The following is a 27,771-nucleotide window of genomic DNA, read 5'->3' on the forward strand; positions in this document are numbered from 1 at the left end:
CTCAAAATTGCTCCCAACAAGTTCAAAATTCAACTAGAATTAGGATTATACTTTGAGGAATTGCAGCCATCCTTCCAAGTGCCTTCCTAAAGTAACTACCCAAGAATCCCTTCTTTTTAATCTTATGGACCAGTCACTGCAGCTGAGTGATCAGGTCAATGAATGGTGATCCAGTGGATTTTCATTATTCAGTGATTCTCTTCATTTGAACCCTGGGTCCACATTTGAATTTTTATTCTTTCAATCTGTTACTTCCCTGTGGAAGCAAAAATTGTAGCTGAGAAAGGCTAACTGTATCTGTATGTATTAGCTATTACAGATAAAGAGAACACATTTTTATAAATGACAAACAGCTATTAATCATCAATGAAGGTCATAATCACACCTTCTTTGCTCAAATATAATCATAGGTTTGACCTGAGAGCTCTTTCAGGTAATAAAGCCATTATTGTTTATCAGTTAGACCTATAGTATTCTCAATTTCATGAATATACAAATGACCCAGGCAATCCAAGCAAGAAGCTGCCAAGCACATTCACAGGTAAAACAACTTCTGGTCCTGTGTAAGCCAGCAAACGTTATCTTTATTGACTGATCCACAATAGTGGGATATAAATAAAGCTTTCTGCTGTAGCCGAAGTTCAGTTTACATGTAAATACACAGTGGAAACACTCCAACAGAGTGGTTAGGAAGCTATTTTAAATCTCATTTTCCCATTATTTTCCACTGAAAGAATAATCATTAGAGCATAATAGAACAATTTTAGTGAAAGAACTCATGAGAGTGACATAATCCATAATTTGCTGAGTGGATAGTTTAAAATAATATATAGCTCCTTAAATTGATATTTCATAATGTTTGAAGCTTCCATACTTCTCCAGATCTAGAAGAACCATTGTACATATACTGCCTTTGAGAAAAGATAAAGGGACAATTTGTATATGAAAATTATATGGTAATCCAGGTTTCCATCCCTGCAAATAAATGATGAGTATAGTTGTAATCTTTTAATTAAAAGTTGAGACTCAATCAAACTTTCTCAATGAATTGCAACTGAAACGTGTATAATTTTCTCTCAATTTTATTAATTGCACAAATAGAGCACTCATATTTCAGCCTTCTATTATATTTATAGAACATTATGTTTATGCACACTATTTCCTCCCATATTTTTTAAGAGACTTTAAGTTAGCAGCTCAAATGGAGACAAGTTATAGCATTTCCAGTAGGTCAGTCCTCTGTACTGACTCTTCATGGTAATCATGTAGCTTAGATTTTGGTTTTGCTTGTTTTCTGGTTTTCTTTCATGTCAAAAAGAGCTCAGCAGCAATCAGAGTGTGATAGAAAGCCTGAAGTTCTCTTCGAGTTAGAGCCATACTGCTGTTTTTTGTGCGTGCTGCACGTTGGTATAATCATTATGGTATAGAACATACAAAAAATATTGAGTCCTGTTCCCTAGTTTACTTTTCAAGTCTAGGGGAGTGAACACCAACCATTGATTAATCACCCGTGGGCATGAGTTTAAGTTGGAACAAATGCTGTTGTTGCTCAGGCCCACGAGGCCCCCAGAACATGCATGTGATACTACAAAGCACTGTTCTGGAATCCTGTGGGAGTCACTCTGTATCCTTATGTGCCTGTTTATATCCGGAGAAGCTTTCTTATCCATTAGTGCAGCACGTCTTTCTGGCCATTAACTGAACTAAAGTTCATGTTTAAAGTGAGCAAATAATATTTGTTTTTGTACAAAAATAAATTGTTACTTATATGATTTATATATGCACCTGTGGCTTTAGAGTTAAAAGTCAGAAGTCATTTTATTAGCAGGAAACCATTTACAGCACATAATGGAAACAGTAGCTGCAATTATGGCTCTGGATTCTCTTGAGAAAGTGATGTGTATGACTTTCATCACCAGCTGTTCATACCGTAAAGTTTAAAGCTTTTGAAATTTTGAATGTGGTCTCTCACATATAATACGTGGCAATTACAAAGAACAAAAATTCGTTCAATTATATAAAGTTTACACTTTCAATATTTTTTACATTTAAAGTAAAAAGAGTCAGTCATCTGATAAAAAAGAATGTGTGGATAATTTAAAATAAACCCCTTACAACTGCCTCCAAAATTGTTTTGCCTGCAAAGTGTGAATTTTTATTTTATGTCCAACTTTGTTCCCTATTAAACAAACCACATGTGTGGTGATAGCTTGTGCCTTATTTTAGCTTTCCAAGTGAGGAAGGCTATATTTAGGTATTTCCTTTAAGCCTTAAAACAGCCAAATGTTTAAGAAACGATTGATACCACAACCCTTCCTTTTTAAAATGCTTTGCCAAGTTTTGAGTTATTGTTTGTGATCACATATAAATACTCCTTGAGCTTCTCACATACTAAATGAGTATGGAAGTTGATACCCAAATGACACATGTGGGCACATCCCTGCAGCAGCTCTGCCTCTGGACCTGTCCTCCTCTCCCTCTGGTCCTGCAGGCAGTCCCTGGCCTCCCGACTTCCCTCCCTCCCTCAGCAGCTTCACTGCGCACAGGTGTTTCGCTTTCATGGATGAGGTTGGGTCAGCACTCTTAATGTGATGGGAGGATTTGTGGTCCTTATTTTCGTAATTTGAAATTATTTTAAAATATTTTTTTATCTTTTAATTATGATAAAAATAATTTTCAGTGGAATATGCTATTAGGAGCACAGATCTATAGATGTTGTAGTTTTCTGTATGTGAGGTTAGGGCATCCCATTTACAAAATGATGGCAAATTTCTTCGTAAAGATTTTGACACAACAGTTAAGGAGAAATTGTGGCAGGTGAAAGAGATCAGATTATATAGAAAACTACACTTCTGATTTCATGACTGAAATTCCTTTTTCTTCTAAGTTGATACCTATACTTGTAAAGTCCTATATGACTTTTAAGAAGTTTTCAAGAATAGGTATCCTACACAAAAAGTGGCTAGATTAGAATTTTCATCTTAACATGCATTGTATACTCTTTTTCTGAAAAAGGAAGCTGCTCTAGGAAACATCATTTAAAACTACTTCTTCCAAAGTTCATTAAATATAAGTAAAATAAAACATGAATATTTTATTAGGAATTATCCAAAATATTTTCTCACTAGGTTATTTTTCTAACTCTGGATTAATGACCTATGTCATCTCAAATTAATGATGATAACATTCCCTGAGGCTTTCCATTAGCATTACACAAAAATCAAAAGGATCATTGATACCAGCTTTGAATAGAAAATACAGGAATAGATTTCAAGTCACGAATTTTATTTTGCATCAAAAGTATAGATTTTTTTTATTAAAGTATCATTGGTATACACTCTTATGAAGGTTTCATAAGAAAAACAATGTGGTTATTGCATTCACCCTTATTATCAAATCCCCCCCATACCCCATTGCAATTACTGTCCATCAGTGTAGTACGATGCCACAGAGTCTCTGAATGTCTTCTCTGAGCTACACTGTCTTCCCTGTGACCCCATACCATGTGCACCAATCATGATACCTCACAATCCCCTTCTCCCTTCCTTCACACCCACCTTCCCCAACCCCTTTCCCTTTGGTACCCACTAGTCCTTTCTTGGAGTCTGTGAGTCTGCTGCTATTTTGTTCCTTCAGTTTTGCTTCATTGTTATACTCCACAAATGAGGGAAATCATTTGGTATTTGTCTTTCTCTGCCTGACTTATTTCACTGAGCATAATACCGTCTAGCTCCACCCATGTTGTTGCAAATGGTAGGATTTGTTTCTTTCTTATGGCTGAATAGGATTCCATTGTGTATATGTACCACTTCTTTATCCATTCATCTACTGATGGACACTTAGGTTGCTTCCATTTCTTGGCTATTGTAAATAGTGCTGCAATAAACATAGGGGTGCATATATCTTTTTGAATCTAATAAGTTGTTTTCTTTGGGTAAATTCCTAGGAGTGGAATTCCTGGGTCAAGTGGTATTCCTATTTTTAGTTTTTTGAGAAACCTCCATATTGCATTCCACATGGTAGAACTAATTTACATTCCCACCAACAGTGTAGAAGGGTTCCCCTTTCTACACATCCTCACCAACATTTGTTGTTGTTGTCTTTTCTATGTTGACCATCCTAACTGGTGAGAGGTGATATCTCATTGTGGTTTTAATCTGCATTTCCCTGATAATTAGCAGTGTGGAGTATGTTTTCATGTGCCTGTTGGCCATCTGAATTTCTTCTTTGGAGAAGTCATCTTTCTGATATGTCATTTACAAATGTACTCTCCCATACTGTAGGATGCCTTTTTGTTCTGCTGTTGGTGTCCTTTGCTGTACAGAAGCTTTTTAGCATGATGTAGTCCCATTTGTTCATTTTTTATTTTGTTTCCCTTGCCAGAGAAGATGCATTCAGGAAAAAGTTGCTCATATTTATATTCGAGAGATTTTTGCCTATGTTTTCTTCTAAGAGTTTTATGGTTTCATGACTTACATTCAGGTGTTTGATCCATTTTGAGTTTACTTTTGTGTATGGAGTCAGACAATAATCCAGTTTCATTCTCTTGCATGTAGTTGTCCGGTTTTGCCAACACCAGTTGTTGAAGAGACTGTCTTTTCCCCCTTGTATATCCATGGCTCTATTATCGTATATTAATTGACCATTATGCTTGGGTTTATATCTGGGCTCTCTAGTCTGTTCCATTGGTTTAGTCTATGGGTCTGTTCTTGTGCCAGTACCAAATTGTCTTGAATACTGTGGCTTTGCAGTAGAACTTGAAATTGGGGAGCATAACCCCCCCCCCATTCTCCCACCACCGCTTTATTCTTCCTTCTCAGGATTGCTTTGGCTATTTGGGTCTTTTGTGCTCCATATGAATTTTAGAACTATTTGATCCAGTTTGTTGAAGATTGCTATTGGTACTTTGATAGGGATTGCATTGAATCTGTAGATTGCTTTAGGCAGGATGGCCATTTTGACAATACTAATTCTTCCTATCCATGAGCACTGGACGTGTTTCCATTTCTTGGTATCTTCTTTAATTTCTCTCATGAGTGTATTGTAGTTTTTGGAGTATATAGGTCTTTCATTTCCTTGGTTAGGTTTATTCCTAGGTATTTTATTCTTTCTGATACAATTGTGAATGGAATTGTTCTCCTGATTTATCTTTCTGCTAGCTCATCATTAGTGTATAGGAATGCAATAGATTTCTGTGTGTTGATATTGTGTCCTGCAAGTTTGCTTAATTCAGGTATTAGATCTAATAGTTTTGTGGTGGATTCTTTAGGGTTTTTTTACATACAGTATCATGGCATCTGTAAACAGGGACAGTTTAACTTTTTCCTTACCAATTTGGATGCCTTTTATTTCTTTGTGTTGTCTGATTGTTGTGGCTAGGACCTCCAGAACTATGTTGAATAAAAGTGGGGACAGTGCACATCCTTGTCTTGTTCCCAATCTTAAAGGAAAAGCTTTCAGCTTTTCACTGTTATGTATGATGTTGGATGTGGGTTTTTCATATATGGCCTTTATTATGTTGAGGTACTTGCCCTCTATACCCATTTTGTTGAGAGTTTTTATCATGAATGGATGTTGAATTTTGTTGAATGCTTTTTCAGCATCTATGGAGATGATCGTGTGGTTTTTGTCCTTTTTGTTGATGCGGTGGATGATGTTGATGGATTTTCAAATGTTGTACCATCCTTGCATCCCTGGAATAAATCCTACTTGATCATGATGGATAATCTTTTTTATGTATTTTTTAATTCGGTTTGCTAAGATTTTGTTGAGTATTTTTGCATCTATGTTCATCAGGGGTATTGGTCTGTAAGTTTCTTTTTTTGTGGTGTCTTTGCCTGGTTTTGGTATTAGAGTGATGCTGGCCTCATAGAATGAGTTAGGGAGTATTCCCTCCTCTTCTACTTTTTGGAAAACTTTAAGGAGGATGGATATTAGGTCTTCACTCAATTTTTGTTAAAATTCAGTGGTGAAACCATCAGGTTCAGGGGTTTTGTCCTTAGGTAGTTTTTTGATTGCCAATTCTATTTCATTGCTGGTAATAGGTCTGTTCAGATTTTCTGATTCTTTCTGGGTCAGCATTTGAAGGTTGTATTTTTCTAGAAAGTTGCCCATTTCTTGTAGGTTATCCAGTTTGTTAGCATATAATTTTTCATAGTATTCTCTCATAATTCTTTGTATTTCTGTGGTGCACATAGGCGTTTTTTTCTTTCTAATTTCTGTTCTGTTTATGTGTGTAGACTCTCTTTTTTTCTTGATAAGTCTGGCTAGGGGTTTATCTATTTTGTTTATTTTCTTAAAGACCCAGCTTTTGCTTTCACTGATTCTTTCTATTGTTTTATTCTTCTTGATTTTATTTATTTATGCTCTAATCTTTATTATGTCCCTCCTTCTACTGGCTTTGAGCCTCATTTTTTCTTCTTTTTCTGGTTTCATTAATTCTGAGTTTAGACTGTCTATATGGAATTGTTCTTCTTTCCTGAGGTAGGCCTGTATTGCAATATACTTTCCTCTTAGCACGGCATTCGCTGTGTCCCACAGATTTTATGTTGTTGAATTATTGTTGTCATTTGTCTCCATATATTGCTTGTTCTCTGTTTTTATTTAGCCATTGATCCCTTGATTATTTAGGAGCATGGTGTGAAGCCTCCATATGTTTGTTGGCTTTTTTGTTTCCTTTCTGTAATTTATTTCTAGTTTCATATCTCTGTGATCTGAGTTGGTTAGTACAATTTCAATCTTTTTGAATTTACTAGGGCTCTTTTTGTGGCCTAGTATATGATCTATTGCTGAAAATATTCCATGTGCACTTGAGAAGAATGTGTGTCCTGTTGCTTTTGGACAGAGTGTTCTCTAGATGTCTGTTAGGTCCATCCGTTCTAATGTGTTGTTCAGTGCCTCTGTCTTCTTACTTATTTTCTTTCTGGTTGATTTGTCCTTTGGAGTGAGTGGTGTGTTGAAGTGTCCTAAAATGAATGCATTACATTATATTTCCCCCTTTAATTTCTGTTAGTATTTGTTTCACATGTGTGGGTGATCCTATGTTGGGTTCATAGATATTTATAATAGCTATATCCTCTTGTTGGACTGATTCCTTTATCATTATGTAATGGCCTTCTTTGTCTCTTGTTACTTTCTTTGTTTTGAAGTCTATTTTATTTGATACAAGTACTGTAACTCCTGCTTTTTTCTCCCTATTAGTTGCATGAAATATCTTTTTCCTTTCCTTTATTTTCAGCCTGTGTATTTCTTTGGGTTTGAGATGAGACTCTTATGGGCAGCATATAGACGGGTCTTGTTTTTTAATCCATTCAGTGACTCTATGTCTTTTGACTGGTGCATTCAGACCATTTACATTTAGGGAGATTATTGATAGGTATGTACTTATTGCCATTGCAGGTTCTAGATTCATGGTTACCATAGGTTCAAGGGTAATTCCCTTACTATCTAACAGTCTAATTTAACTCACTTTTAGTATTCTATTAGAAACATAACCTAAAGGTTCTTTTTTTTCCCTCCTTTTTCATCCTCCTCCATTCTTTATATATTAGGTGTCATATTCTGTACTCTTTCTCTATGCCTTGACTGACTTTGGGGGTAGTTGATTTGATTTTGCATCTGCTCAGTAATTAATTGTTCTACTTTCTTTGCTGTGGTTTTATTTCCCCTGGTGATAGCTATTTTGCTTTAGAAACACTTCCATCTATAGCAATCCCTCCAAAATGCACTGTAGAGGTGGTTTGTGGGAGGTAAATTCTCTCAGCTTTTGCTTATCTGGAAATTGTTTAATCCCTCTCAGTCTATCCATGTTTCCTTTGTCCCAGAGCAGCTGAATGTGGATCCCTGTCCTCTACAAATGGCTGGACTCTCAGTCTCTCCAAGTATTCCACCTGTCTTAGCTCTCCAACCCCATCTAATATCCATAGTACTATGCAATGTATGCTTGCGCTCCCAAAGCAGATCTCCAGGGCTGGGTGTTCAGCAGTCCTAGGCTTCCACCCTTTCCCCGCTCCATTTCTCTTCCTCCCTCAAGTGAGCTGGGGTGGGGGAACAGTTTGGGTCCTGCCAAATCAAGGCTTTGGTACGTTACCCTGTTTCGTGAGGTCTACTCTGTTCTCCAGGTGTATGCAGTCTGGTGCGGCCTTCTTTCCTGTTGCTCTTTTAAGATTAGTTGTAGTAACTATATTTTTATATTATATATGGTTTTGGGAGGAGTTCTAAGTCTCACCTCTCATGCCACCATCTTTAATCTCTGTGTCCAAGAGGTTAGATTTTTACAACACATATTGTCATATTGTTTTCATCATTTTTAGTTTTTAAATATATGTTACTTTGGTAAAATGTCATTACAAAAAGTAATGAGTATATGTAGAAAAAGAAAATGATAAAGCAAATGTGGTAAAATGTTAGCAATTGGGTAATTCTGGTAAACTGTGCCTGGGAATTCTTTGTAGTGTTCTTGCAACTTTTCTGTAACTTTGAAATTATTTCAAAGAAAAGTGGCAACATTTCTTTTTTCACTATAATGAATGTACTCAATTCACCCTGAGTGAGTAACACCCTGAATTCTAGATTTTCAGCCTTTAAAATCTTTCTCTCAGAATGTGGATGATTAACATGAGTAGCTTCTCATGGTTTCCTTTCTCAGTGGGCAATGTTTTTCATAATATGTACACTCATATGAGCAGTTGGGGAGCAGGAGTTCTTTCATTAAAAGACAATTCCAGGAATAAATGTGTTTATGTGCCTTCTTTCCCCTTGTAAGTGTTCTGCCAAAAGAACATATATTAGTTTGTTCACCAAGTTTCATACCACATTCAGTCGGTTTTGGCATTTTGAAATGTTAGAAGCAGAAGAAACATAAATACATCACCTATATTTCACAGATAGTAAATGGCTCCTGTAACTTGCCCAAGGTTACAAATGGTTAAACAAAGCCAGAACTAGAACCTGGGCTTTCTGATTCCTATCATGGGTTCTTCTCATGTACAAAGAAGCAAAGTTGAAAAGAACCAGGGACCTAACAAAATAACCTCTTATGCTGCTGAAAAGCGTTCTCCACCTATGAGGAAGAAAGGGGGAGAGGGAGGGAGAGAGGGAGAATGGGCAGAAGTGAGAAAAAGAAAGACAGAGACTGTCTTTTCACATAAAAGGCCAAGGAGAATCAACATGAGACAGGAAATCAGGAAATCGGAGAGAACATGAGCATGGAGGATGGTGGCAGTGGTGACAGAGAAGTGACAGGAAGGAGCAAAGACCACCTAAGTGGAAGGATGTAGAATCAGCACATGGAAAAAATGGAAAACAGAATATAGCAAAAGCAAAGAAATCCTAGGATATGACTTCAGGGCTGGAGTGGAAGAGAAGAGAGCATCTTTGCTGTGCCCTGAAGGATAGGGATGCTGCCTCTTTCATCATCATCTCTGCCTCTCCAGCCCCACCCATCACTGAACAGACACACCCTTGGTGCTCCAAGAAAGTTTGAGAAATTTCAGATGCACCACTTTTTACAGTGATATAGGGAGACAGTGTCAGAAACCTAGGTGGATTCCTAATGCCATCTCTTGATATGAATCCCATTTCTTCCTCTCATGCTTGAAATGAGTAGAAGCATAAAAATGTGGAGTTACTTACAAAATAAAAGAGATGCTGATGATGACTGAAAAACAGCAAACACAGGAGAGTAAATATTGAGGATCATCTATACCAGCCATTAAAAGATTTCCACATTATAAAATATGTAAAGCTGCAGAGCAGTGTCATATGATGCACTCACCTACATGAGAGGGATATGACTTCATTTCACAGGTACAAAAAAAAAAGAAAACCAACAAAGTTAATCTGAAAACCAGATGGTTTCACTGCTGAATTCTATCAAACAGTTAAGAAAAATTAGTACCAATTTTTCTCCAACTCTTCCAAAAACATACAAAAGGAAGGAACTCTTCCAAACATATTTTACAAAGCCAACATTACATTGTTACCAGCCGAAGACACCAAAACAAAATGAATATCCCTGATGAACAATAGACGTGAAAATCTTCAACTAAATATTAGCAAACCAAATTTGATAGTAAATTAAAAGGATCACACACCATGATCAAGGGAGATTTATATCAGGATGATTCAATGTACACAACTCTATCAGTACAATACACCAAGGATGTTTTCAATAAAGTCCCTGAGCTTTTCATTCTGTTTAATTCTGTCTGGTCTCTAGCTTCACAGATCTTCAGCAACATCGCAGTTACTGCTGATGGCATAATGCGCCTCTGAGCCCAAGAAAAAGTCAAATTATGCTTATTATATTCTGTTTCAAAATAACACTCTCATTATAGCTGGCAGGCATTAGATGTGTAATATGTGCCATATTCACTTTATTTCCTTAAAAACTATCCACTTAGGTAGGTTTGTTTTGATATCATTAATGTACAATTACTTGAACATTACTAGACTCCCCCTATTATCAAGTCCCCCCCACATACCCCATTACAGTCACTGCCCATCAGCATAGTAAGATGCTATAGAATCATTAGTTGTCTTCTCTGTATATACTGCCTTCCCCATGTCCCCACCCCCCTACATTATGTGTGCTAATCATAATGCCTCATTTTCCCCCTTATCCCTGCCTTCCTACCCATCCTCCCCAGTCCCTTTCTCTCTGTTAGTCCGTTCTTGGGTTCTGTGAATCTGCTGCTGTTTTGTTCCTTCAGTTTTTTTCTTTGTTCTTATACTCCACAGATGAGTGAAATCATTTGATACTTGTCTTTCTCCACCTGGCTTATTTCACTGAGCATAATACCCTTTAGCTCCATCCATGTTGTTACAAATGGTAGGATTTGTTTCTTCTTATGGTTGAATAATATTCCATTGTGTGTATGTAGCACATCTTCTCTATATATTCACCTACTGATGGACACTTAGGTTGCTTCCATTTCTTGGCTATTGTAAATAGTGCTATGATAAACATAGGAGTGCATATGTCTTTTTCAAACTGGGCTGCTTCATTCTTACAGTAAATTCCTAAGAGTGGAATTCCTGGCTCAAATGGTATTTCTATTTTGAGTTTTTTGAGGAACTTCCACACTGCTTTCCACAATGGTTGAACTAGTTTACATTCCCACCAGCAGTTTAGGAGGGTTCCCCTTTCTCCACATCCTCTCCAACATTTGTTGTTGTTTGTCTTTTGGATGTTGGCCATACTATCTGGTGTGAAGTCATATCTCATTGTGGTTTTAATTTGCATTTCCCTGATGATTAGCGATGTGGAGTATCTTTTCATGTGCCTGTTGGCCATCTGAATTTCTTCTTTGGAGAAGTGTCTGTTCAGATCCTCTGCCCATTCTTTAATTGGGTTATTTGCTTTTTGTTTGTTGAGGCACATGAACTCTTTATATATTTTGGATGTCAATCTCTTATCGGGTATGTCATTTTTGAATATATTCTCCCATACTATAGGATGTCTTTTTGTTCTACTGAAGGTATCCTTTGCTGAACAGAAGCTTTTCAGCTTGATATAGTCCCACTTGTTCATTTTTGCTTTTGTTTCCCTTGCCCAGGGAGATATGTTCATGAAGAAGTTGCTCATGTTTATATCCAAGAGATTTTTGCCTATATTTTTTTCTTAGAGTTTTATGGTTTCATGACTTACATTCAGGTCTTTGATCCATTTTGAGTTTACTTTTGTGTATGGAGTTAGACAATAATCCAGTTTCATTCTCTTACATGTAGCTGTCCAGTTTTGCCATCACCAGCTGTTGAAGTGGCTGTCATTTCTCCATTGTATATCCATGGCTCCTTTATCATATATTAATTGATGATATATGCTTGGGTTTATATCTGGACTCTCTAGTCTGTTACACTGGTCTATGGGTTTGTTCTTGTGCCAGTACTAAATTGTCTTGATTACTGTGGCATTGTAGTAGAGCTTGAAGTCAGGGAATGTAATTACTCCTGTTTTATTCTTCCCTCTCAGGATTGCTTTGCCTATTCAGGGTCTTTTGTAGTTCCATATGAATTTTAGAACTATTTGCTCTAGTTCATTGAAGAATGCTTTAGGCATTTTGATAGGGATTGCATTGAATCTGTATATTGCTTTATGCAGGCTGTCCATTTTGACAATATTAATTCTTCCTAGCCAAGAGCATGGGATGAATTTCCATTTATTAGTGTTCTCTTTAATTTCTTTTAAGAGTGTCCCATAGTTTTCAGGTTATAGGTCTTTCACTTCCTTGGTTAGGTTTATTCCTAGGTATTTTATTCTTTTTGATGCAATTGTGAGTAGAATTGCTTTCCTGATTTCTCTTTCTGCTAGTTCATCATTAATGTGTAGGAATGCAACACATTTATATGTTTTAATTTTGCTTCCTCCAACTTTGCTGAATTCGGATATTATATCTAGTAGTTTTGGAGTGGATTCTTTAGGGCTTTTTATGTATGGTATCATGTCATCTGCAAAGAGGGACAGTTTGACTTTTCCCTTTCCAATCTGGATGCCTTTTATTTCTTTGTGTTGTCTGATTGCTGTGGCTAGGACCTCCAGAACTATGTTGAATAAAAGTGGGGATAGTGAGCATCCTTGTCTTGTTCCATATATTAAAGGAAAAGCTTTCAGCTTCATGCTGTTAAGTATAATGTTGGCTGTGGGTTTGTCATATATGGCCTTTATTATGTTGAGGTAGTTGCCCTCATACCCATTTTGTTGTGAGTTTTTATCATGAATGGATGTTGAATTTTGTCAAATGCTTTTTCAGCATCTATGGAGATGATCATGTGGTTTTCTTCCTTCTTTTTGTTGATGTAGTGGATGATGTTGATGGATTTTCAAATGTACCATCCTTGCACCCCTGGAATGAATCCCACTTGATCATGATGCATGACCTTTTCATGTGTTGTTGAATTCGGTTTGCTAAGATTTTGTTGAGTGTTTTTGCATCTGTGTTCATCAGGGATATTGGTCTGTAATTTTCTTTTTTGGTGGTGTCTTTGCCTGGTTTTGGTGTTATAGTGATGTTGGCCTCGTAGAATGAGTTTTGGAGTATTTCCTCCTCTTCTACTTTTTTTAAAACTTTAAGGAGGATGGATATTAGGTCTTCACTAAATGTTTGATAAAATTCAGCAGTGAAACCCATCTGTGCCAGGAGTTTTGTTCTTAGGTAGTTTTTTTATTACCAATTCAATTTCTTTGCTGATAATTGGTCTATTCAGATTTTCTGTTTCTTCCTGGGTCAGCTTTGGTAGGTTGTAGTTTTCTAGAAAGTTGTCCATTTCTTCTAGGTTATCCAGTTTGTTACCATATATTTTTTCATAGTATTCTCTCATAATTCTTTGCATTTCTGTGGTGTCCATGGTGATTTTTCCTTTCTCATTTCTCATTCTGTTTCTGTGTGTAGACTCCCTTTTTTTCTTGATTAGTCCGGCTAGGGGTTTGTCTATTTTGTTTATTTCCTATAAGAACCAGTTCCTGCTTTCATTGATTCTTTCTGTCGTTTTATTCTTCTCAGTTTTATTTATTTCTGCTTTAGTCTTTATTATGTCCCACCTTCTATTGACTTTGCGACTCATTTGTTCTTCCTTTTCTAGTTTCATTAATTGTGAGTTTAGGCTGTTCATTTGGGATTGTTCTTCTTTCCTGAGGTATGCCTGTATTGCAGTATGTTTCCATCTTAACAAGGCCTTTGCTGCATCCCACAGGTTTTGTGTTGTTGAATTATTATTGTCATTTGTCTCCATATATTGCTTGTTCTCTGTTTTTATTTGGTCATTGATCCATTGATTATTAAGGAGCATGTTATTAAGCCTCCATGTGTTTGTGGACTTTTTCATTTTCTTTTTGTAATTTATTTCTAGTTTCATACCTTTGAGATTTGAGAAGCTGGTTGGTACAATTTCTATCTTTTTGAATTTACTGAGGCTCTTTTTGTGGTCTAGTATATGATCTATTGTTGAAAATGTTCATGTGCACTTGAGAAGAATGTGTATCCTGTTGCTTTTGGATGGAGTATTCTGTAGATGTCCGTTAGGCCCATCTGTTCTAATATGTTGTTCAGTGCCTCTGTCTTCTTACTTATTTTCTTTCTGGTTGATCTCTCCTTTGGAGTGAATGGTGTGTTGAAGTGTCCTAAAATGAATGCATTGCATTCTATTTTTCCCTTTAATTTCTGTTAGTATTTGTTTCACATATGTAGGTGATCCTGTGTTGGATTCATAGATATTTATAATAGTTATGTTCTCTTGTTGGACTGACCCCTTTATCATTATGTAATTTCCTTCTTTGTCTCTTGTTACTTTCTTTGTTTTGAAGTCTATTTTGTCTGATAGAAGTACTGCAACACCTGCTTTTTCTCCCTGTTAGTTTCATAAAATATCTTTTTCCATCCCTTTACTTTCAGCCTGTGTATGTCTTTGGGTTTGAAGTGAGTCTCTTGTAGGCAGCGTATAGAAAGGTCTTGTTTTTTAATCCATTCAGTGACTCTATGTCTTTTGATTGGTGCATCAGGCCATTTATATTTAGGGAGGTTATCGACAGGTATGTACTTATTGCCATTGCAGGCTTTAGATTCGTGGTAACCAAAAGTTCAAGGGTAATTCCCTTACTATTTGACAGTCCAATTTAACTCACTTCATGTGCTATTACACACACAACCTAAAGGTTCTTTTTTTTCCTACCTTTTTCTTCCTCCTCCATTCTTTGTACATTATGAATCATAGTCTGTGCTCTTTGTCTATCACTTGGGTGACATCTGCTTAGCCTTAGGAATACTTCCATCTATAGGAGTCCCTCCAAAATGCACTGTAGAGGTGGTTTGTGGTAGGTAAATTCTCTCAACTTTTGCTTATCTGAAAATTGCTTACTCCCTCCTTCAAATTTAAATGATAATCTTGCTGGATATAGTATTCTTTGTTCGAGGCCGTTCTGCTTCGTTGCATTAAATAATATCATGCCACTCCCTTCTGGCCTGTAAGGTTTCTGTTGAGAAGTCTGATGATAGCCTGATGGTTTTTCCTTTGTATGTGATCTTTTTTCTCTCTCTAGCTGCTTTTAAACGTCTGTCTTTATCCTTGATATTTTCCATTTTAATTATTATATGTTTTGATGTTGTTTTCCTTGGGTCCCTTGTGTTGGGAGGTCTGTGCACCTCCATGGCTTGAGAGACTATCTCCTTCCCCAGATTGGGAACGTTTTCAGTAATTACCTCCTCAATGACACTTTCTATCCCTTTTTCTCTCTCTTCTTCTTCTGGTACCCCTGTAATACAAATATTGGTCCTTTTGGATTGGTCACACAGTTCTCTCAATATTCTTTCATTCTTAGAGATTCTTTTTTCTCTTTTTGCCTCAGCTTCTTTGTATTCCCCTTCTCTAATTTCTATTCCATTTGGCATCTCTTCTACTACATCTAATCTGCTTTTAAATCCCTCCATTGTAAGTTTCATTTCAGATATGGAATTTCTTAATGATTGAATCTCCAACTTAAATTCGTTCCTGAATTCTTGAATATTTTTCTGTGCCTTCATAAGCATGTTTATGATATTTATTTTGACCTCTCTTTCAGGCAGATTGGTGAGTTCAGTTTCATTAGGCCCTTTTTCTGGGGTTTGTGAAATTTTGGTCTGAACCATGTTCTTTTGACATTTCATATTTCTGTGTGGTGCCCACTAGTGCCCAGAAGCTCCAGTCTCTGAAGGTGCTCATCCCCTAGAGTGAGGCTGGGAGTCATAGGGGAGCAGAGCTGGTGCCTGAGGGGAGGAAAGATCTGTTTCCTGATTCCCATCTGTGGTGCCTGTCTCAAGTGTCAGAGCCAGTGGGCCGAACACACAGATGTAAGCCTCTGTGCTTGGCGTCTATAGCTGTTGTAGGCTGATCTTCCTTCTGGCTGGCCTGATGCCAGCGCAGTGATTGCTGGTTTGCATACCAGTGCTGGTAGGCCAGGAGGAAAGTGCAGCAGGTCATGTGTCACAGTGGGGTGTCTCGGAGCTGAGTAGGCAGCCAGGGGGATGGGGTGCCTGAAGCTCCTCAAAGTTCCCAACCAGCTGGGCAGAGCACACCCAGACAACCTTGTCCAGCTCTCCCCTCCCCTGCGCAGCAAGCTCCATGCAAACCCTGTTCCTTCAGCAACCCTCTCGCTGCTAGGTAGCCTCTCAAACCGCCTGTCTTTCCTTTGTCCCAGAGTGACTGGGTGTGGATCCCCTCCTCCACAAATGGCCACAGTCTGTCTCTGAAGCACTCCACTTGTCTGAGCTCCCCAACATCCAGAGCACCACACAGTGTAGGTTTCTGCTCCCAAAGCAGACCTTCAGGTATTGGTGTTCAGCAGTTCTAGGCTTCCACCCCCTCCCCCGTTCCATTTCTCTTCCTCACACGGGTGAGCTGGGGTGGGGGAAGGGCCTGGGTCCCGCCTGATAAAGGCTTTCATACATTACCCTGTGTTCGTGAGGTGTGCTGTGTTCATGAGGTCTGCATGCAGTCTGGTTCAGCCTCCTTTCTTGTTGCTGTTTTAGGGTTAGTTGTAGCAAATAACTATATTTTCATACTATTTGTGATTCTGGGAGGAATTCTCCATCTCACCTCTCACGCCACCATCTTGAATCTCTCTCGTCTTAGGTAGTTTAAGAAGAAGTCAAAGAAATGCACATATAGTAGACTATCATTTCACCTATCAAGAATACCAGGGAAAAAAATGCTTGATGAGAATATTCATTGCTAGTGAGGATGCAGCAAGGTAGGAGTGCTGATTAGGGAGCACATTGCTGTAAGATTTTTTTTTTAATCTAAAGATGCACAGCAGCAGTCTGTAAAATATTTATGTGAGTTGATCATCTAATCTGTCCTAAAGATAAAATCACCAAAACACAGAAAAGCTTGGTGCACAAAGATATGCATCAGAGCACTATTTAAAATAGATAAAGAAGTAATCTAAAATATCCCAAGATAAGAGAAAGGAATAGAAAACTATAGGATGTAATCTCATGTAACCATTAAAATAATGTTTATGAAAATATATTATTTACATGGGTATATGCTTACATTATAATGTTATTTTTCTTTTCTCAAAGGAAATACAATTAAATAAGTAGGATGATTTTTGTCATTAAAAATATTAGGCATAGAAAAAGACTGTAAAGAGTCCACTAAATGTTAAGGCATTATCTATGGGAGATAAATTTGTAAATGAATTATAAGGTCTTAACCATTTTTCTGTATTTTAAATTTATGTGAGCATGTATTGCATTTATAATCAGATATTAAGGATTATAAACACACATCCACATGACTTACTATTTTCACCCTAGTCACCATCTGTCTGGGAAACTACTTTTCAAAATGACTTTTAGAAAACGAACCCAGAAAGGTTGTTAGGGCTACCGTAAAATATCACAGACTGGGTGGCTTAAAAAGCAATTTTATTTTCTCCCAGTTCTGGAAGCTGGAAGTATAAGATCAAAGTATGGGCGGGCTTGGTTTCTCCTGAGGCCTATTTCCTGGACTTGCAGATGGCAGCCTTCTTGCTGTGTCCTCGTGTGGCCTTTTCTCTAGGCAGGATCCTCTCCAGTGTCTCTTCTTCTTCTTTTTCTAAGTCCTATGGGATTAGGGCTTTACCCTTGTGGCCTGATTTACCTTTAAAGGCCCTCTCTCCAGATGCAGCTACATTGGAGATTAGGGCTTCAACAATGAATTTTGAGAGGACACAATTCATTCCATACCATGCAATCATTTATTTAACATTCTCAAGTCTTCCGACATTCAGAGGGGAGTAATACAGAGGTGAATAGAAGTTCCTGTCCTCATGGAGTTTCCATTCTCCTAAGAAACAGGATAATAAACAAGTAAAACTGCTGGAATTCCTGTCTGGGAGATGGGGGAAGGTGTCTCTGAGGGGGTGAGAACTGACTGATGAGTCGAGCCGTTCTGGTGTTAAATCTGTGCTGAGAGATCAGCACTTATATTTTCACCTGCCTTTCAAGCCAGGTGAAAGCTTGCAACCTCTCTCAGCCTGTGGTAGCCCCTTTTCACTCTGCTGTGTGAGTCTTAGGACTCAATTTAGTAATCTCAAATCTCTCCTGGGGTGCACTTTGGCCCTAAATACTTAAGCTTGTCTAAGCCCTTGCTGTGGAGAGGTGCCACCCATCAGCTTTCTTGCCACTGTGTCCTTTAGAACCCACACTCGAGTCAATGAAGAAAAAGGAGAACTTGACTCAGGCATGAGGTTTCCTAACATCTTTAAATGATATATATGTACCATGATTATTCATCTACCCCTTTTCAAAATGGAATTCAGACCATTGGAACTGCCAAACAGTTCAGCTTTACTACACGTACAGAAAATGAAAGTTCCTGTGGCCAGGATTCTCCTGGCCCTGGTTGGCTTGCTCACTACACATGTGTGGGCGATACGTTATTACTGACTCTATATAAAGAGCTCTGCCCAGTGCTCTGGGGCTGCGTGGCTGCAGGGCTGCAGGAGTCGGAGCCTGGAGTGGTGGCAGTGCCAAGAACAGAAACTGAGAAGATGGCCCGGCAGGGAAGCTCTGAGGCAGAGGAGACCTGCTTGCTGCATGCAGACTTGCTCTAAGGCAGATGAGATTCTAGCACTTGACCTGCCACCATGGTAGTAAAGTTATAAAAAACCCTTTATATCCAACCTCAAGAATGTTCCATTGTCATTTTTTGGTCCCACTGAATCAAGAGTGAACTTGCCTGGGACTGAAACCCACTAGATTTAGTTGTTAACACTACAGTTAACAACTCTACTCATCTGCATTTAAATGTATTTTTAAATGTATAGGGCAGAGCAGAGGAATCAGAAGAGTTATGTGAGCTTCGTTTCTCCACATCTGCTTAAAAAACAGCAAAGCATTTTGAGAGCATAACTGCTATAAAAATACATAATATTTCGTTTTACGCATGATCATTTCACTGAAAGTGGTTTATAAATCCTGAATAATAGCATTTTTCCCTCCATTGGTTTGCCTGGAATCCCTAGTGCTAACAACTATCTTAAAGGGGAACCCATTCTTTCCCAAGTTACTCATTTCTGTTACATTTGACTTGCCACGAAAGCATTCAGTGGATTTTGACAGAGACAAATAAAAATGACAATGCATTGATTTAGACCGTAACCTCGTGCTTTCTATAGAAAACATACAAAAGCCCTTTTGCACTTTGCAGCTGTCATTTAAGCTCTAATATGCTGCCATCATAACGTGTCCAAAAGCCAAGTAATTCTAGGGCTGCGAACTTCTACCAAGGTTACCTTCAAGTGAAAAAGCTCTGAAGCTTCAAACGTTGTTTCCCACTGGATAAACTAAATGTCTTTCAGGTGATCTACCTTTGAAATCAATGCTTCTGTCTCATTTTTATATATTAAATCCTGTTTTATTAAAAAATATACATTTATTTTTCCTGGTGATATCCTTGAAATGAAATTTCAATTTCATAAGGCTCCAGAAGCAATGATTAAGTTTTGGCTTATCCAGTGCCCTACCTGCCATTGGCTAAATTCCTCTGTGAAGTTGCCAGGAGTAAGGCCTCTGTCTGTGAACGCCTTAAAGTACATTGTACATAGTGTTTATCTGTCTATGTTACCTGGCATTTTGAATATTTATTTACTAAACTTATCACTCAAGTTCTACTTTAAATCCACTGAGGACAAGGAGTTTGTTTCAAACATTTTTATCACCCATCACAGTGCCTTATTATAAGATGTTTAATGAAAATTAATGAAATAAAGACTATATTAAAGTAATAATAGACATAGACTGTAATTTTTATTTGTGAATGGTGCAAGACATTCTGACCTAGTGGGTATTTGACATACTTTCCCCAGTAATTGGGCCTTATCACTGATATTGGGCCAGTACCCTACATAAGCATCACCATAAGTCATAGTTCAGAGGTCGTGTATGCCCTCTTCTTTACAGACTGCAGTGCTGGGGCGGGGATGCAGTAGGAAGGCAAAGTCATTGAAACAAAGCTGCAGCACAATTTAGTGTCCCCTTTGTAAAATGGATCATCAGCACCTATGTTGTGCTGGCACCACAGTCTAACATTAATTATTCATTTTTTAAATTGTATGCATCTTATACTCAAAAGCAAATGATTATTATTATACCAAGTATTTTGAGTTTGTTAAAAGGAGATTGTTACCTTCATTTAGTAGATGAGAAAGTGCAGGGTTACTGAGAAGTTATGTAAATGTTCTTGAGAGATCCATTTCTGAAACTAGGTAAAGGACTTAAATTGGGGGAGGGGTAACCTTACAATATATTAAATGAGTATTATATAAATTCTGGAAATTTCATTATTGCTAATTCACAACATATTCTCTTGCATTTTGAAATCTCAAGATGTCTGTAATTGTAGTATAGAGACTAGAAACTTTTTTGTACTACCCTTAGTATAATCTGGGCTAATTTTAATGAGCTAGCAGTTTTGGAAAAGAGAAATAAAATGATATCCTTAGTTTAAGGGCAAGATCATAGGGAACAATTTCTTATAATATGTGTAAAGTAGAACTTTAGATAATTACTGTCAAGCCACAAATTATTCACAAAATTTTAAGTAAAATTTTTGCATGTATCATGTGCTGTTATAGAATGAATACATAAATGAAGATGTTGATGCTAGAGTCATTGAATTTGAAGATAACCAGCCCCTCCTAGATATGTTTCTGCAGAAGCCAATGGGTTTACTATCCCTACTCAATGAAGAAAGTAGATTTCCTAAGGCCACCGATCAGACTCTTGTAGGTGAGTTTTAAGTCCAATGTTGTCTACATAGGTTTCTGATACAGTCATGTATGTAATTCTTAATGGTCAAAAATATTTTTTTTAAAGTATCTGGGGAAAAAAATACCTGTCACAAAACCTCCATATCTAACTTTAAAGAAGAGGCTTTGGATCTAATATTTGGACCAATGAATGTTCATAATAAGATGAAACATTTAGGATGAATTAAACAAGTTTGGATATTGGGCTTGGATATTTGGATATTGGATATTATGTTAGAACCCAACCCTAAGAGCCTATGTTAGAATGATGCTGGAAATTATCCAGCCCAAAGTTAAAAACTGGAGGGCAAGGCAAAAGGACAGCTCTAGAATTTGAAGAGATAGCTAATGGGAAGGAAATAAGTTCATCTGTGATGTCCTAGTCATTTCTCTAAATAGCCTCAAATACCTTAATAATCCCTAGTTATAGTACATTAATAAATATTCACAGTAATACTTCTGAGTTATCAAAGAAAAATTAAACATCCATTTTTTCTGTTTGAGAAGGCACAGATGTATATACTGTATTTAAAATAGTATCATCTAAAATGGTGAAAATAAAAAAGATCCTACTCCTTAAGAAAACCCAGATTTTGCAGGTAGCTGAAAAATCATTTTTTAATGTAGAAACATCATATTCCCTGATGGTAGGAGATACTGATTATGCATAATAAAAACTTGCAGAAAATTTAGATTCACATTTTTTCTCTCATTTACTTTTGGTAATACACAGAGTCTGTTTCTTACCATAAAGTTTGTAATGTTGTTTCTTTCAAACTCATTGACTGGCTTAGTCATTCCCCTAACTGGACAATACTAATTGAAAGAAGATGACCCCAAGGTCGTGGGGGAAATCATCTTATAGCAGTCACTTTATTTTTGCTGTTAAAATGTTCCTTCTTGGACATGGAGTAAAAACTCTCTGAAGGCAGTAAAGTTGTTACAGAAATGTAACTGCCTTTATGATCCCTTTGTGTTTCCTAGGTAATCAATAATAGCATATAGCTCCTATAATAGAAAAGAGAGCCTAAACACCAAGTCTCTAGGCTAATGGCTTCACCTCAAACTGTGTCTCACAAACCACTCTGATTGGTCAATGTCACAGTTTCCTTCCTGTGTACCAGTGGCTCTCAGAATGTGGTCCCCAGACCAGCAGCATCAGCATCACTTGAGAAACTGCTAGAAATGTGACCTCCTGGATCCCAGTCTAGACCTACTAAGTCAGAAACTCTGGGTGGAGGAGACCCTGAAATCTGCTTAAATTGCCTTCCAGAAAATTCTTATGCCTGCTAAGTTTAGCACTGCTGCTCTAAATCATAATGGAACGGCAAAATTATGATCTTGAGTTTCGCCTTACCTCTTATAATTGTATTCCAAATATGCATAGGTTCATTAATGTAAGGTTTCTTTTTTTCACCATACATCATCCGTTTTATGGTGAAAGAGATGATTCTGCCAATCAACATTTTTTGAGAATTTCCTACATACTTGATATTGGGGTTCAATATTTTTCTATAGAAAAATTTGAAGGTAACCTGAAATCACAGTACTTCTGGAGGCCCAAAAGACTGGAACTTAGTTTTGGAATTCACCATTATGCAGGAAAGGTAAGAATTTTGAAGAATTATGACTGAGTTTCTCTTTGGTCTTTTCAACAATAGGGGCAGACATGAAATTAGGCTCCAAAATATTTATGGGTAGCTATAATAAGAGAATCACGTGTTTCCGACCCTATCTGGCCCTAACTCTGTTCTCCAACTAGAGCCTTTTCTTAGTTCAGCAAACAGGTTATAGTTTTTTTAGAGTAATATGTATGGAGAAACTAAGGGAAAACAAGAAAGAAAAGAAAGACACAGCCTCAGAGACACCATCTTTCTGAACCTAAGATCTGGCTTCACGTGAGACTGGGTGGCAATGGGTACCAATTTTTTCTTTCTTTTAATGGTAGCCGGGACTGTTTACATAAACGGCCTTTTCCAAACTTCAGGTGCTTCTCTCTCCACTACAGCCTTTGTCTCTCCTCCCTCCCAACAAGAGAAGGTGCCAGGCTGGAGGTATCATCAGAGCACTGAGCTAACCCAGAGAGGTGGACAGTTAAGCAGTTAGAGGAAGAAATGTCTGTGCATCAGTAGACACACGCCCCCACCCCAGAGCAACCTCAGATATGTTGTCCTACACTGAAGGACACTTTCTTGCCCTTCTGCAGAAAAGAACAGGTCATTCCTTCTCAATGCTGTTTGAAGTATTGGAGGTCTAAGAAATCAAGAACAATGCATAATATGAGAATTACATAAACAAAGGAAAAGAACACAGAGCCCTAAGCAGTCTACTTTACTAGAATTTCTGTACTCCACAGACTTCAATATTCCACAGACTTTCATCCCTAAGAAAGTACCTTAAATGTTATAGTTATAGCCTCTGTCATGATTTTCAGCATATGATTTTTCCAGATAAGCCTCTTTAAAACATCTGCTAAGAATTGCCTCAGATCATTGAGTCCAGCTGTTTTTAACAACTGTGTCAGTTGGCTTGGACTGCCATAACAAAATTCCACAGGCTGGGTGGCTTAAACAACAAAGAGACTAAAGGTCCAAGATCAAGGGGCCAGCAGGGTTGGTGTGTAGTGAGAGCTCTTTTCCCGGTTTGCAGAGGGCTGCCTTCTCAAAGCATCCCCCTATGGCCTCTTTGTGTACATGAGGGGTGGGGATAAACAGGTCTCTAGTGTATCCTCCTCTTCTTTTAAGGACACCATCCTCTGGGTTTAAGATCCCAGACTAATGACTGCATTGAACCTTAATTATTTCCTTAAAGATCCTATCTCCAAACATAGTCACATTTTGGGTTAGAGATTCAACCTATTAATTTTGGAGGGATACAGTTCAGTTCATACAACTGTATTGGATCATCCTACAGAAATCTTTTCATTACACTGATCTTTAGAAAATCTTAAATTTAAAAGTGCCTAAAGAGTAAATACCCACAGTGTACTTAGACCACACTACTACCGAGAAAAATCTGTAGTGGCCAATTCCCTGCCAGTGAACCATGTGTCACACAAATGTGAATGGCGTGGTGGCCCAGTGTGCTGCCTTTGTGCCCCCCACAGCCCTCCAGATAGAAAAAGGAGGCACACCAACTTCCAACATCATTTTTAGCAGGAATCAAGCCTCTACTATCATTTCAACCCAGAGAAAATCTGTAAGACAAATTTTTCTGACAAGATACACTGGAAACCTGGAGAGGTTTGCTTTTCCAACCAAGTTGTAAGGGACTAACTACCCTTATAGATCTGTGTATCTGTTGCTCCCCACAGAGTAAGCTCTCAGATACCTCTCGATGATGATGACGATGTGATGATAACATTGATTATAATAATGATGACAGCATACTTTTCCAATAGGTCCTCTATAATGCAAGTGGGTTCCTAGCTAAAAATAGAGACACCCTTCCAACTGACATTGTGCTACTTTTGAGGTCATCAGAAAACAGTGTAATTCGGCAACTAGTCAGCCACCCTCTGACAAAAACAGGCAAGGTAAGGCAATTTCCTTAAACTAAGGTTCCTCAGGCTACATCAAGTGGTTTCTGCCTGTGTTTTTGTAGTATAAGCTTCAGTTTTTCACATTGTTTTTTTTTTGCAGCTTATGAAATATGCATTTATTAGTATCCTCTGCCAAAATCCTCTGGAGAAAATATAAAAATGAATATAAAGAAGCTAGGTTTTCATTAAAGAAAAGTGTGTGGAGCAGTCACCAGACAGTATCATGGTGTCCTAGCTGCTCAGAAGAATACACTCACCTCCAGAGTGTTCAGAGCTGCCTGCTGTTTCAGAGTGGGCAACTTTTGAATGGTTCCTTGAGGTTCTTTTATGGTTAGTGAGCTCCACCTCATTGATTAAAAACTTGTGTGACTTTGTCCCGCCCACCCATACATCCTTGTACTTGCCTTTAAATAGAAAAAATGTAGTTTGGGTTGTTTTTCTTTATTGGAGTTTAAAATTGTTCTCTGTGTTTCTTTTTGTATAATTTTTTGAGGTATAACTAATATACAGTAAGCAAATTTTAAGACACTAAAATTTGATGTTTTTCACATGTATAAGCTAGAAAACTGTCACCACAATCAACAGTGAACATATTCATCACATCACGTGATGTTTCTTTGTGCTCTTTGTAATCCTTCCTTCCCCACCTCCCTATCCCTATCCAATTGTTCTAGCACCATTTGTTGAAAAGACTGTTCTTTCCTCCATTGAAGTGCTTGGGTGCCCATGTGAAAAATGAATGAATTGACTACATGTGTATAGATCTATTTCTAGGCTCTCTATTGTGTGTGACTGATATTTATCTATCTTTATGCCAATTCTACACTTCTTGGTTACTATAGCTATATAAATATGTTGAAATCAGGTAGTATAAGTTACCCAACATTGTCCTCCTCTTTGAGAATTGTCCAGGCAATTATGATTTATTTGCTTTATAAATGTAAAAATGGGCTGCTCAATTTCTACCAAAAATTCAGTGAAACTTAGATTAATTTTGAAAGAATTGATATCTTCACAATGTTGACCCTTTTAACCCTTAATTTCTCTCAGCCATGTTTTATAGTTTTCAGTGAATATTCTCGCACATCTCGTCAAGTTATTTGCAAGTATATCACATTTTTAGCTATTATAAATGGAAATTTTTAATCCAAATTCTGTTTGTTCCTAGTATATAGAAATCCAATTGATTTTTGTATATTGGTCATTTGCACTGCAATTTGCTAAGCTTATCTATTAGAGTGGCTTTTTTTGTTAGTTCCGTAGGATTTTCTACATAGATAATCATGTCATTTGTGAATAGTTTGCCCTTTCTTTTCCATTCTGTTTACTTTTATTCCTTCGCCTTGCCTAGTTGTGCCAGCGAGACTCACCAATGCAATATTGAATATAAACGCCCAGAGTGAACTTTCTTACCTTATTCCTGATCTTGAGGGGAGAGCATTCAGTTTTTCTCCATTAAGTATATTAGCTGTAGGTTTTTCACAGATGTCCTTTTTCAGGAGAAACTTACTTTCTATTCTTAGTTTGCTGAGTATTTATCAGGTATGCATGTGTCTTGCCAATGGGTTTCAGCCCTGGGCAAGTTCACTGTGTATTCAATGAGACCAAAGAGTGATAAGGGAACGTTCTTGGGGTGAAAGGGTTTATACCCAGCTTTATTCCCATGGTGGCAGGTCAATTAATAGAATCCCATCCACTCAGAGGGAGTCTGCATGCAGCAAGCAGGTCTCTTGTCTCTGGGCCTCTCTGCCCCTGCAGCCATCTCAGTCTCTGTCCTTGGTGCTGCCACCACTCCAGTCTTGTCTCTGCTCTCCTGAAGCCTTGCAGCCATGCCACCGTGTTGCCCAGAGCACTGGGCAGAGCCCTTTATATAGAGTCAATAACAACGTATTGCCCACATGTGTTTAGTGAGCTAGCCAAGTAGGGCCAGGTGAGAATCCTGGCCATAGGAGCCTTCACTTAATCCACACCATATAAAACATATGCAACCAGGATCTCAATACTGTGTTGCATCTTCCGGCTATCAGCACAACAGTGCTAGTTGGCTGGAAAGAAAATAAGAACTTAACTGTCTAAAATGTTTCAGTAATTCAGATCCTTAAAGCTATCAGAGGCATTTTTGTTTTATATTCACCTAGACATGAAAACATAATAATGATAGCAATAGATAAATTTGTTATATATTGCAACATGCTAGGCATTGTGTTGAGTACTTTCCTTTCCCCCTGATAACAACCCTCTGAGGAGGGACTACTTTTGCAGATGAGACATAGAGTCTTGGAAATGCAGACAAACTTTCTCAAAGTTACCTTACTGGGAAGTCTTAGAAGTCAGCTTGAAAGTTCAGGTTCTTTAATTCCGTATTATTCTGCCTCCAGGATTCTAAAATAACCATGGCCCTTCACATGTGTGAGTGTAAATATGAAATGTATTTCAGCCATTATTAGGGGAAAATGCACTGCAATTCCTTGCAATGGACAAACATCTCTGGTATGGTTTATTACAAGTTTCTTCATCATGTCAACTATAAATGGATATATTTTCTGAAATATATCCCTGCTGATATCCAAATGAACTTGCAAGACTTGCACTTATTTTGCTGTTAAATAATTTGATGTCTTGTGTATAATATTTGTTAAAATGAAATTATTACTCCTTTACTAAATTTATTCTAGTTCCATTTTCAGACAAACAAAATTTTAGTGCTTGGCTAATATTAAGTAGTGGTACTGTTAAGTAATGGGTCTAGCCTAATTAATTCATTAATAGCAATTTGTATAGTCATCATGCTTCCAAGAATGCTCCAAATCTGCGGTAATTTTTTTCTAAAACTTTCCCTGGTGATCCTAAAAAAAGGGAGAATAAGTACAGTTCCTGAAGCTGCCCCTCTGAAGATCATCTGGTATATTCAGTAAGTGTCACCTTTGAAGAGTGAACACTACAGTGTACAGCCAGCATGAAAGCATCGCACACATCCATCTCCTGAGCAATGAGGGAAGGTGGAAGAGAGCAGGGCAGAGGCACTGCCAGCCACATCCCAGGCAGGGTTCGTTCCTGCACCATTGCCTCAGAGCCAGCCTTTTGCAACCACAAAGAATGTGAAGGATTTGACGAAAACACATAGCCTCTACCTATCCCCTAAAATAACGAGTGGTGACAAGAAACCTTTCTGAAGTGATAATGAATTCTGGAGCTAGTTTGAACATTAACTTTAGGATGATAACCCCTGGATGGTGGGTCAGTTGGTTTATTGTGCTCGGTGGGGGATGGGAGAGGAATGAAGTTGAACTCACATTTTCAGGGCCTACCATGTGCCAGACATACTGTTGCATATCATCAAAATTCTGTGAGGCAGGCATCATTGTCCCCATTGTATAGATTCAAACTGCAACCCAGAGACTAAGTAAATAAATGATCCATGGGCAATGAAATTTAAATACTAGCACTGGTTTTCAAGTCCAGG

At 37.8% G+C, this 27,771-nt stretch overlaps 1 protein-coding gene across 1 annotated transcript in view; it reads left to right on the forward strand.

Annotated features, from left to right (window-relative positions):
- Positions 1-23,420, forward strand: part of LOC140845610 (myosin-IIIa-like) — a 31,331-nt gene extending 7,911 nt beyond the window's left edge. Inside the window, exons 3-5 of the mRNA XM_073220214.1 lie at positions 20,594-20,747; positions 22,286-22,374; positions 22,974-23,420. Of these exons, the coding sequence (XP_073076315.1) occupies positions 20,594-20,747; positions 22,286-22,374; positions 22,974-23,024 (294 nt within the window). The 3' untranslated portion in view covers positions 23,025-23,420. The remainder of the gene's footprint in view (positions 1-20,593; positions 20,748-22,285; positions 22,375-22,973) is intronic.
- The last annotated feature ends 4,351 nt before the right edge of the window (positions 23,421-27,771 follow it).

Source organism: Manis javanica, chromosome 2 (assembly GCF_040802235.1).
Source record: "Manis javanica isolate MJ-LG chromosome 2, MJ_LKY, whole genome shotgun sequence".
Lineage (NCBI taxonomy): Eukaryota > Metazoa > Chordata > Mammalia > Pholidota > Manidae > Manis > Manis javanica.